Below are 12,198 nucleotides of genomic sequence, written 5' to 3'. Positions count from 1 at the left end.
TTGGTATGGGAGAGAAAAGTTGGCATGGTCGGCATTTGCGAACTGTGTCTTCACAGTCTTTCTTCATGTTTTTCCAAAAGTATCCCTGACTCAATGCTCGTTGGCAAAGTGAACGGCCGCCGGAGTGGCAGCCACAACTCCCTGAGTGAAGTTCGGCGTGAATCTCGGGAACCTGGGTTGGGTGGACCACGAGGAGATATGGGCCGGAGATAGATTTCCTGTAGAGTTGGCCGCTTTCAGAGATCCAGTAGTAAGCAGCTTTGTTCTTGATGCGATAAGCTTCCTTCTTGTCTGTCGGTAGAGTATCATGTTTGAGAAACACAATGATCTCGTCCATCTAGCTAGGGCCGAGTTCAACGTTGAGAACCTTTGGAGTGGCATTAAAGCTTGGGTGGTCGATGTTGCCGAAGCTAATTGTCCAGAATTCGGAGGCTTTAGAAGCTAAGGCAAGGCCAGCGAGTGCGTCGGCGTGCGCGTTGTGTTCGCGGTTGATCTATTCGATTTTGAATTTGTGGAAGTGGGTGATTAGTTCGGCTACGGTTGCCTGGTATTTTGACATCCGTGGATCCCGAGCCTCATAGTCCCCCAGTACTTAGTTAACTATGAGTTGGGAGTCGCAGTAAACGACGAGGTTGGAGATTTCCATCGCAACTGCAGAGCATAAGCCGGCTAGGAGGGCTTCATATTCAGCTTCGTTATTGGTGGCGGGGAAGTCGATGCTGATAGCACTTTCGTGTAGTGTTCCACAGGGGGAGACTAGGACAACCTCGGCCCCTGCTCCGTTGCTATTAGATGCTCCGTCAACACGTAGACGCCAGATGTCACCGTGAAAAAGGTGCCAAGGTTTTGGCGACAATTGATGCTCGGCGATGGTTCGTGTTGGGATTTGTGTGTTGAGAAGTTCAGTATCTTTCGGAGTGAGCTCAGCAATAAAGTCAGCAAGAACCTGCCCTTTGATTGCCGTTCGTGGTTCGAAATGGATATCAAAGTTTGCTAGCTCTACTGCCCACTTGGAGACCCTGTTAGATAGATCAGCTTTTCGAAAGAGGCTCTTGAGGGGGTGTTCTGTTAAGACGACGATGGGGTGCGATTGGAAGTAGGGCAGGAGTTTCCTAGCTTCTGAAATGAGAGCAAGGGCTAACTTTTCAAGTAGTAGGTAACGAGTTTGAGCTAGAAGGAGTGTCTTGCTTGTGAAGTAGATTGGCATGTCATCGGTGCCTTCCCGCCGTACAAGTGCAGAACTGGTTGCATGAGCGGACACGACGAGATAGAGATATAAAGTTTCGAACTCCTTGGGTTTCACCAACAGCGAGGCCGAGTTTAAGTATACTTTGAGTTCGGCCAAATCGGAGTCACAATTCGGGGTCCACTTAAAGCTGCGTCGACTTTTTCCCTTCAAGGCATGGAAGAATGCGTGGCACTTGTCTGAGGATTTGCTGATGAATCGGTTTAAAGCCGCTGCCATCCCAGTGAGCCTCTGTACTTCCTTGATTGTCCTTGGTGGGCGCAAATCTTTAACAATCTTTATTTGGTTAGGGTCGGCCTCAATACCTCTTCGAGTGACTAGGTGTCCGAGGAATTTTCCAGCGCTCACCCCGAATGCGCATTTTTCAGGATTCAGCGGTAGCTTGTGTAGTTTGAGGATTTCGAAGACTTCCGCCAAGTCTCGCAGGTGGTTGGATTCTTTCTTGCTTTTTACGACCAGGTCATCAATTTAAGCTTCCACGGTGTGGCTGATTTGTTCTTGCAACATCTTGAATATTGCTCTGTTGAACGTTGCGCCTGAATTCTGGAGCCCAAAGGGCATGACGCGATAGCAGAAGATGACATATGGTGTGATGAAAGCAGTTTTCTCCATGTCGTCGGGGTCCATGGCAATTTGGTGGTAGCCACGGTAGGCGTCCAAAAAGTTTAGCCGAGCATGGCCTACCGTTGCGTCCACAAGTTGATCAATCTTCGGGAGTGGAAACCAATCCTTTGGACAAGCGTCGTTGAGATTGGTATAATCCACGCAAACTTGCCATTTGCCGTTTTTCTTTTTAACGACCACTGTGTTGGACAACCATGTTGGGTATTGTACTTCTGGGATGGCGTTGGCTTCCAGCAGACGTTTGACTTCTTCGACGACGGCGTCGGCGTGTTCGGCTGCAGAACGCCGTGCCTTATGGATGACAGATTTAGCTTCTTTCTTGATGTTGAGAGAGTGACTGATGAAATTGGGATTGACCCCCGGCATTTCGTTGGGGGTCCAGGCAAAAACTTCTATATTTGTCTTGAGGTATTGGTACATTTCTTCGCAGTCGGCCTCGCTGATGGAAGAGCTGATTAAGAAGAATCAGGAGCAATCCTCGTTGATTGGCATTTGGACGAGGTCTTCTTTTGCTTTGTCTTCGGCTTACTGGCCGACATCATCGATCATGGTGATGTCTGGAATTTCGACCCATTGCACTTGCTTGGCTTTGGTGGAATTGTGGACGGCTGAGACGTAGCATTTTTTGGAGGCTATTTGGTCGCCTCGAAGATCTTCCTGTCTCCTATTGATGCCGATGAAGCGAACGACCTAGTGGTAGGTTGAGGCGATCGCTTGCATGCCGTGTAGCCATGTTCGGCCAAGAATTGCGTTGTATGGGCTAGGTACGTTGACGACGATGAACTCGACGCTCAACGTTTTCGAGCCAACGACGACTGGCAGGAAGATTCGACCAAGTGGCCAAACTGGTGCTCCGTTGAATCCGATGAGGGCTACTTCGGTGGGTTGCAAAGCTGATTCTGGGAGATCAAGTTTTTTGAATAGGTCATAGTACATGACCTCCGCCGAGCTTCCCTGATCGATTAAAACGCGCTTGACATCATGTATTCCAATTTGAGCTGTTACGACGAGGGCGTCGGAGTGTGGTGTTTGCACACGTTCGAGATCGCGCTCCGTGAAAGTAATTGTCCATTTGGGTGACTCTTCTGGTCGTGGTCGTTTGGATCCAGGTCCTACTGCGAGTACTTGCTTGGAAGTGGATGCGCGATTGAGGTCAGCCTGAAGATTGGATTCAAATTCCTTTGTTACGGGGCCGTGGATAACGTGTATCGTTGGTCGCGGTTCATTTGGGTTGGGATTCCCAACAGGCGGACGGGTGGGTGTTTTGGTTTGATCGATGTACTAATCGAGATGGCCTTGTGCTGCCAGATGCTCTAATAGGGCTTTGTATGGTGCGCATGCGGTTGTGTAATGACCGAGCTCATTGTGATATGAGCACTTCTTTCGTGGGTTATGATCTGCTTGGCCAGTGTCTGTGCCAACCTTTCCTGTTGGCCATTCGAACCATGGTTGCCTCATGATTTCCTTCAAGAAAGACTAGATGGGTTCTTTGAAGTATGTGGTTTCGGCCACATAGTCATGTACCTTCGGTTGGCACTTCTTTCCTTTCTTGATGTTGTGGACAAGTTTCTTTGGCTGAGGCTGCTGCGTTGCGACTGGTGCTGTCAGCTGAGGTGTGATCGTTGTAGTAGAATTTGTTAGTCCTTGAGCCGCACGATCCGCGTAGAATTCTTCAAGGGCGCAGAATCTTTCCATGATGCGCATCAACTCGCCCATGCCATGGGGTGGGCGGATAGCAAGTTCGTCCAAAATCTTGCTGTTAATATCCAAGCCATTTTTGAAGGTTTTTGCGGCCCAGTACTCATCGATTCCATGAATTTCGTTGAACGGTTGCCAGTATTGTTCGGCGTACTAACGGAGAGTTTCGGATGGGAGTTTCCACATTTGGGACAATGACTCAGGCTCCTTGGCTGTCCTGTTGCTTGTGATGAAACGGGTGTTAAAAGCGCGTTCAAGGTCGGCTAGGTTCCGTATGGATTCGGCGGGCAATTTGTTGAACCACTGGAGTCCAAGGGAGCCGAGGTTGGACGGGAATGCTTTACATTTGATTTCGTCCTTTGTGGTGCATAACTCAATGGTTTGACAGAAGTGAATTAGGTGGGTGTAGGCTTCGCATGTGGTAGGATCGAACTTTGTAAACTTTGGTAGATGGAAGTTGGGTTCGGCCGTCGTGTTGTGGGGTGTGAAGGGAGAAACGCCGAGATCCTTCAGCTGTCGCTCAAAACCAGGGCGCGGTGGCTTGCCGTGCTCATCCATCTTCGTTCTCTTAGAGTCTCTGTTCGGGGACTTTTCACGATTTCGATGCCGGAGTTTGTCTCGTAAATCTGCTTTCACCCGGTGATGTCCATCAACCGTCGTTCCTCTGTCCTTACGGGATTTGGTTTCGTTGTTCGGCTCTTCAATACGCACGCCTTTTCCGTTCCGTCGAGCCTGGTTGCTATTGTCGAAATTATCTGCCGGGATTTCCCCGAGACGTTCAGATACATGGCGTTTGGTCTCCACGAAATCTCGGCTACGGTGGGAAACCGTTGTGCGAGAGAATTCTGTGCGACCAGTCGAGTATGTGCTTGTAAATGACTCGGTATCCCTAGTGTTGGTTCGATCGTGGTGGCTCTTTGAGCGGTGTGTCCCAGATGTCGTGTGCCGCTTGTAAAGTATGATCTCCCTTGCATCACCTGGGTCTGGTGGGATGCCAAGGTGGTCCTTGACGGAGCCGCGGTGGCCGGTTTCGTGAGGACGTTCTTGTGGCGGTGGTGGGGGTGGTGTTTGCTTTCGTCGCCTCCCGCTTCTGCCTCCTGCTGATCTAGATGTAGCGGGAGTGGCGTCTCGCTGCATCTATTGTTTCATTTGGGCAACTTCCGCTCTCAAAGCTGCCAGCTCGTTGTCCCTATCTTCGTCGCGACGTTGTAACAAGCGGATGTAGGCCATTGTTACGTCGTCCGCCACTGTGGAGAGGCGTGAACTGGGGGAAAGTGAAATGGACATGTGCCTCTCTGAAAACGGTGGAAGGATTGTGTTTCCATTGGCGTCTTTGGCTCCTAAGACGGTGACGTCTGCCAGATCTCCGCCCATGGTAATCGAAGCTGTAGTGGTTGTTTAAAGGAGGAGGGTGGGCTGAAGGAGGTTCGAGCCGTTTGGATCAGAAGTTTAGATTCGCGTCGGGTTCACCAATTGTGTGGCCCGTGATTCGTTGACCTGCAATCCTCCTCCGTTGGCTCGTGGGTTTTCTAGTCTTCTCGCCCAGTCCTGCACAGTGAACGCACGACTAAGACCTGGCCGGGGTGGCCTGGCAAGGCCCTCCAGCGAGAGGATGAGAATATGCAGAGAATCAAGTGAGAAATTAGGGTTTTGAGATAGCATAGTGTGTACCTCCACTCTAGGGTTCCTCCTTCAATATTTATAGGGCCTTCTTGACTTGCTCAGCAAGTATAAGCATGTGCCTTGCACGGATTAGGTGACGTCGCCCTGACGTCACTGAATAGATCTGGAAACCGCTTTTGGGTGTGAGCTGGCAACCCCCATGTGCTCCCATCGTTATCTCTTGGCGTAACCGCTTCATCACGTGAGAAAGCACGACTCAGCGGGTGGCCGAACCGCACATATGGCCGAGCCCGGTATATGGCCGAACCCGACTGGCGACCCATTTGAGGGACATGTTAACGGGTCTTCCCCTCCGACGTCGGCCGAGCATGGGCTATCCACGTTGCCTAAGCTCAGAATAAAATATCTCGTTGATAGATGAGTCTCAGCCAGCAACCGTGCCAAAGTTCAAGTATGGTTCGGTGGCCGCTCGCCGAGAGTTACGTTCGGCCTACCACAGTTTGTAAGTTATGGGTTAGCGGGTATGGGATTGTTCTGCTGAGCTTTTGTAGCTCACGGTGTTACCTTTGGTGACCCTGACATATTATATCGGTGGCGACGCTGGTATAATGTGTCAGACCTTGTAGATGATCAAGATGAACAATACACCTTGGAGGTTTTTGGAGCCGAAGAGCTGGCAAGGATGGAGGAGCAGGCAGAGCTGTAGTTAGGAACCTTAGATACCCTCCATTGTGTATTAAAAGTACTCTTATGAGAATTATGATGTAATAAGAGCCAGACTCTATTTTGAGGTTTCAATGAAATTGTCTTTTTAATGTACCCAAAATTCAGGGCGTTACAGCCATGTTATTAACACCCTGAAGCCAATGGGTTTGGATGACGAGCTCTTTGCTCAATTATTCCAACGAACTTTCACAGGAAGCGCCCTCGATTGGTTCCTCACTCTGGAATTTGTGCATTATCAAACTTGGCCCAAAATTGCTAATGCTTTTGTCAAGCAGTATGCATACAATGTCCAGATTGAGTTAACCACCTGAGATTTGGAGATGACCAAGCAGGAGTCGAGTGAAGACTTTGTTACCTTTGTGGCTAGAAGGAGAGAAAATGCCGCCAAGATAAAGAACCGTCCTTTCAAGGAAGATCAAGTGAGAATAGTTGTCAAGAATCTGCAGCCGAAGTATCTTAAGCACGTCCACACTCAAGCTATAACCGATTTCAAACGCTTGCATGCTACTGGGTTGTAAATTGAAGAAGGGCTCAAGCTGGGGCTCATTGGGAAAGAAGAAGCTCCTCCACCCAAGAAAACCTTCCCGAACCATACATCTCATGCCTCTGTAAACACCATTGACCCAGCTCTACCACAAGACCTGTTCCAAGCCAGCCTTTCTCGAAATTCAAATTGGACTCGCCGTAACTTTAACCTTCTCTACATGACTCTCTCCCAAGCCTTAACCATTCTAAGCTGTCAAGGGCATCTCAAACCCTTGAACAAACTACCTCCTCAGCCACCTTATGGCCCAAACTATGACCCCAACAAGCAATGTGCCTACCATCAACACACTGGGCATGAGACAGATAGCTGCATGTGTCTTCGCCATGACATTCAAGACCTCATTGATAGTCGAGCCATAAAACCTGCACAATCTAATGCGCAAGCCAAACCACCCCACAATGTTGACCACCGTGAAATATCAATCTTATAACCCTGTTTCACAACCTCATATACAATCCTAGCCAATACATTGTCCAAAACAACCAAACCAAACCAAGCCGACCTTGACCTTCCCAGAGGAGGATGGGTGTTTCATGATGGAGGAGGAAGAAAACAATGAGTCCAATCAATCGGAAGTGATCAATCCCGACATGTTTGACAAAAGTGACGAAGAGGAACAAGCAAATAAGGAGAAGCTAAGGAAATAGGAAGAACATTCTTGGGCAAAACACAATTTGGAGGATCCAGATATCCTGTTTGTGGAAGATGACGAATGGCTGCGCATTTGGTTTAAGAATAGGAAAAAGGAAAAGGAGAGGGTCATCATGATGAGAAGGCATGCTCGCTTCGAGCCTGCCCAAATAGTGGTACCCATCAATCGCCCAAAAATTCCAACGCCTCCCATCTTCTGGGAAACAATCAATCTTATAGAAGAAGCGAAAGAATTCCAGATACAGCCTTGGGTCAATCCCTATGAGGAATGCAATTACAGTCAATGGGTAGAAGAAGAAGAGGATCTAGACTTCATATACACGGACCCGTATCAAACAGGGGAAAGTGACTTGCTGAAATAGAAAAAGAATGTGATGATCTACTCGATGAAATCTCCTTAGCATCACTATTCAACCAAGTGAAAGTAACTGATCTCTCTTATGACTGCACAATCAACGAGAAGGAAGAAGAGGTGACGAAAGCCCAAGCTGACACTTCCATTTGGGGACTACTCATGTCTCAAAGAGGCAGCCACCGTGCAAGCTTTGAAGATGAATCCAGTTTAAAGACTCTGTTTGGCAAAGAAGAGGGTTGAAAATAGTATAAAGTTGTGAAAGGCAAAGAAAGAGAAGATGACCCCGAAATGCTGCATTAGTTGAGAAGTCATTACATGGCAAAGAACATTAAAATATTGCTTTTGTTTTCTAAATCAGGCTAGGACATGTTTCGGGCCCCTGTTTGGGCATTTTATTTCTACTAAATGAATTCTTGTTTTGTCTTCTAAACTATGCTTATTCAATGATTCAATTCCTAAAGTGCAATTGCCATGTACTATAGTCTCTTTGCCGAATAAGGGAAACTTCAAGGAATCAAGTTCTTTGTGTCGATGACAAAAGGGAAAGAATGGATGAACTTTAGTTACTTAAGAAACTAGGTTCACGTCAAAACTTAGAAACAAGACGCTATCTCCACGAGAACACTTAGAGTTAGCTTGCCCATTGTGAAAGCACAAACACAAAAGAGACTCAGAAATATCTCTGTCAAAATTCCTCACCAAAGTACAGAAACCCTCTTGTGAGAAATGCTCGTTGGGTAATCCAAAAGCCCAAGCAAAAATAAGAGTGAATCCTGCTAGGACAAGAAACTGCAAAAGCACAGCCTAGGCAAAAGTTAAGGCATTTAAAGAAAAGCTCGCTAGGGACTTAACCTCCATTAGGTAACCTAGGCAAAATCAAGAGCATGTGAGGAGAAAAACCAAGAGTGAAAAATCAACCCCAAAGGTTGTGATTTTGGAACTACGTAAAAGGCCTGATTCCCTAATTGGGATACGTAGGCAATCTCAAGTTGAGATGTTGCCTAAACATGTGGAGAGAAGGAAAAACATCAAGAAGTTTGTACTCAATGATAGGCATAGCTATACCTGCGTATTGAGCTCGCAAAAGATGAGTATGTTTTTCTCAAGGAATTGACAATAGCAAAAAACAAAAGAACTATTGTTCATTCCCTCTGACTTAAGAGTCGTTGACACAATAAACACGATATCTCAAAGATTCTCAAATTTGGCAATGAGGTTATAGGACATGACAAAAGCAAGGCATAAGCATAAGAAGGAAGAGAAAAGAGGATGCCACTTGGCTAAAACAAAATCTAGCTTCCTTTGGAAAATAGAAGTAACGACCGAAGGATGGATTCATCGGCCGCAACATCGATTCTTCAGCTGTGTAATCAATTCCTCGGCCGATATTTCATTTCACACAAATTACTATAACTTTTCAAACTCTGGTTGTTTTTCCAGGAAACAGCAAATACTTGAACAAAAAGCCATGTTCTGACTTTCTCATGCAATCTCAAAACATTTAGGGGCATTTCTCATTTCATGAACAAAAAGCTTGATTACAATATTTTCACTATGGTTGCTTTCACTATGTAAATACAATTTATGCCTGTCTTTTTACTAACTATGAATAGGAAAGAAAAGAGAAAATCCTGAAGGCTAGTCATGATGACGCCTTCGAGACAATCTTTGAAACTAAGACGAGGATTGCTCAATAGTCCCCATATCCTCCCTAGCTGGTACTCACTCAGCCTCAAGCTACAAGAACAAGAATATAAGCACTCAGATCCAAGAAGGGATGCAAAGCAAAGAAGCATACAATAGAACCATACCTCAAGGATTTGACGGTGCTGCCTACGAACCAAAGCCTCCGCACTCTGATAAGCACGCAGCCATTCCTGCACTATCTCAGCGGGTACCTGTGGGATAATCAATATTTCAAGCATTTGAACATAGAATGCAATGATAAAGCCGTAGAAACTGAAAATACCTGCGAAGCTCCGGCCGGCAACGTATAAAGTTGAGTCGAATAAGGAGTAAGTGCCAAGTGCTCTTCCTCTCCATCTGCGGAATGGAAAGAAATAAAGGTAAGGGCCCTTGGCCAAATGGGAGCAACAGAAGGAACAGCAGGTGGAGCCAAGAAAAGGCAATAGTACTCCGCGTAGTCTCCTGCTTGAAGAAGCAAGCTCGCCCAATCTCTGATCCGAGCATTCTTCAAGCCTTCTTTGGACATTGAGGAAGTAGGTCTCATCGACGCCGGAGGTGGAGGAGGAACAAACTAAAAAGCCTTAGCGCATGGGCGCCACTGACTAGCCACCTGATCAACCAGATACCAAGCTCGACAAAAAGGGCCCTCAAGCAAGCTGCAAGTACGGTCCAGAACTCTAGAGCGTGCAAGAGGGACGTCCTCTGAAATGCCACCCCAAGGGTCAAACTGTACCTACAAATAAAGCTAAATCAGTTGCAACACAAGGATATGGCAATCTAAAAACAAGGAATACAAGGAGAAAATAGAGGCACCTGGTTGACCGTCAACCGGTCCAAAACCCGTCGCCACTCAGGAAAGCTCAAAATAGGTGACCGCGGCTTCTGTTGCCCCGCCCACCATCGCTCATAGCGGGGAACACAGTTTGCATCCTCATGCCTGGTGTTAATCGAAAACTGGAGAAGATGCTCGAAAGCCCAAAGCTGAAAAATGGATTAACAAGACAAATTTAGTACCAAGAGAAATCAAAACTAGAAAGGAGAAGCAAAGGGAAGAAGGATATACCTGATCAAGCACTCGGTAGTGACCGGCACAGATGAAACTCTTGTCCCGCGAACAAGCTCCAAGGTTGCCATACAAAGAGGCCAAAACAGATGATCCCCAATCAAACTCCCAAACGGCCCCCAAGTACCGCAAAGGGGCTAGAAATTGTGTATGCACCGAACTATCCTTGTTGGCAAACAATGTTTGCCCAAGGAGGTAGAGGAGGAAGGCCCGTGTCAGCTGCTCAACGCTCACCTGAGTCAAAATATCAGCCTTCATGAAGGTCTTGCTTAGCCAAGAGACGTCAAGACGACCGCGTGAGTGAAGAGGAGGCATCTTTCCCAAAAACCACTCCAATGCTCCTTCTCGCCGCCAAAGTTGAGGGTCAATCCGAAGAGGAGCTCCACCTACTCGAAGACTGGTGAGCAAAGAGAAGTCGCCTGGTGTGATCGTCACTTCACCGGCAGAGGGGAAGTGGAATGTGTTAGTGGTATCCCACCATCTCTTAACCAGCGAGGTCATCAGCGACCAATCAATCTTTGGAAGGTTGAGGCCCAAATCAAATGCCTTAAAGCCTGTAGCATGCACCAACTCCTGGACCTATTCTGGCAACGTCAAGAACCACTTGTGCACCTCTTTACCTCCACTGCGAGCCTCCAATCTCCTATTTCTTTGCAAAGTTTTACCAAAGAGGGAGTTAAACTCATGATTGCATAAACAAATGAAAAGCCAAGGGCATCAAGTTGACATCTAGAAAGCATGCATTGCCTAAATAGGGGGCATAAATATTCTAAATCTTTTCAAATTTTGACCCTACTACGGGTCCCTCTCATTCATGCCCTTGGCTAAATGGGATTTCATCCCGTAAATAAAAATTCATCTTACGCAACGTAACTACGAGTTAACAAAAGTAAACTTTTTGATTTTCAGGGATTCGGGAAGCTTACCGGAACATTGAGAACGCTAAGGTGAAGCAAGAGAGAAAGAAAGCAAGCAACGACAACAGCGATGGCGGCCGAGGGTGACGGCGGTGGAGAGGAACGACGAACAGACGGTGGTCGAAGGGGGAAATGAATGAAGGAGCTCGGATGAGAAGAGAGGTGTGGGAGAAAAGATTAAATGAACCGTCAAATCGATTAAACCGAACTTAAATCGATTTTCTGACTTTTGGCTTTCTCACGGTCGAGACATCGATTCTTCGGTCGAGACATCAATTCTTCGGCTGCGAGATCGACTTCTTGGCCCCATAATCTATCTCCTACAGCCATGTTAGATCTTGCCTAGTGCACTAATTCAAGCCAATATGAAGTTTTGGGTCCATGACTAACAAAACCAATGATGACCATTGATTGAGTTAGCTTTGAGGGCACTCCAATGTAGCCAGAACTAATCTCAGGGGCATCCCCAAGCATATTGAATCTCAAGCATCATTGCCAAACCAACTCCGGGATTGTCTGAACTCTCTACAACAATTTTACTGCTGTCCAAACACTCAATCATTGAGGACTATCAACTCCTAGCTCTTGCTCCCTAGGATCCTTGATCCTCAACTACTGCACTCCAGAAGTATGACAGCTGTTACAGCCTATGTTTACTATCACTCGGCAACCCTCCGCTCATCATCACTACTCATCAGCTCTGCACTTTCTGTATTGACCATCGGCTTCATACTTAGCACCGCTTAGCAGCTTTATGATTAACAACTTTGTGCCTACTCATTACCATCAAGCCATCTAGAAGCTTCACTCATCCAAGTAGCCCTATTCAGTAGCTCTATGCCTATACACACCATCACTTAGCATCACCCAGGCTCATTATTTTAGCATCCCTACACTCCACCGTCAGCAGCTCTGTGCTCGTGTTCAATAAGCTCTACATTTCGAGCTTCGTAGCCTCATGATCATTTAGCAGCATCATGTGCTCATTATCTCAAATGGCTTCATGATCACTACCATCAAGCTACTTAATGGCTCCGCACTCACTACCTCAGCAGACCTATG

The 12,198-nt window shown here is 46.9% G+C and overlaps 1 protein-coding gene across 1 annotated transcript; it reads right to left on the bottom strand.

Moving 5' to 3' along the window:
* Positions 1-9,727: 9,727 nt before the first annotated feature.
* LOC131332844 (protein MAINTENANCE OF MERISTEMS-like) lies at positions 9,728-11,466 on the bottom strand. Its single transcript, XM_058367153.1, has 4 exons — positions 11,341-11,466; positions 10,220-10,798; positions 9,970-10,137; positions 9,728-9,889 (listed from the first exon to the last, which is right to left on the bottom strand). The coding sequence occupies exons 1-4, from the start codon at positions 11,464-11,466 to the stop codon at positions 9,728-9,730; spliced, it is 1,035 nt and encodes a 344-aa protein (XP_058223136.1).
* Between the last annotated feature and the right edge of the window lie 732 nt (positions 11,467-12,198).

Source organism: Rhododendron vialii, chromosome 7a (assembly GCF_030253575.1).
Source record: "Rhododendron vialii isolate Sample 1 chromosome 7a, ASM3025357v1".
Classification (NCBI taxonomy): domain Eukaryota; kingdom Viridiplantae; phylum Streptophyta; class Magnoliopsida; order Ericales; family Ericaceae; genus Rhododendron; species Rhododendron vialii.
The sequence above is the reverse complement of the archived record's forward strand: the minus strand, read 5'-3'. Positions and strand labels throughout refer to the sequence as shown.

Bases quoted from the DNA above. Each gene is read 5' to 3' on its own strand.
- LOC131332844 (XM_058367153.1), bottom strand. From the start codon at position 11,466: ATGGCTGTAGGAGATAGATTATGGGGCCAAGAAGTCGATCTCGCAGCC. The intron at 10,799-11,340 runs GTTTAATCGATT...TTGCCAGAATAG, and splicing joins AGAAAATCGATTTAAGTTCG to GTCCAGGAGTTGGTGCATGC. The intron at 10,138-10,219 runs GTATATCCTTCT...TCCATTTTTCAG, and splicing joins ACTACCGAGTGCTTGATCAG to CTTTGGGCTTTCGAGCATCT.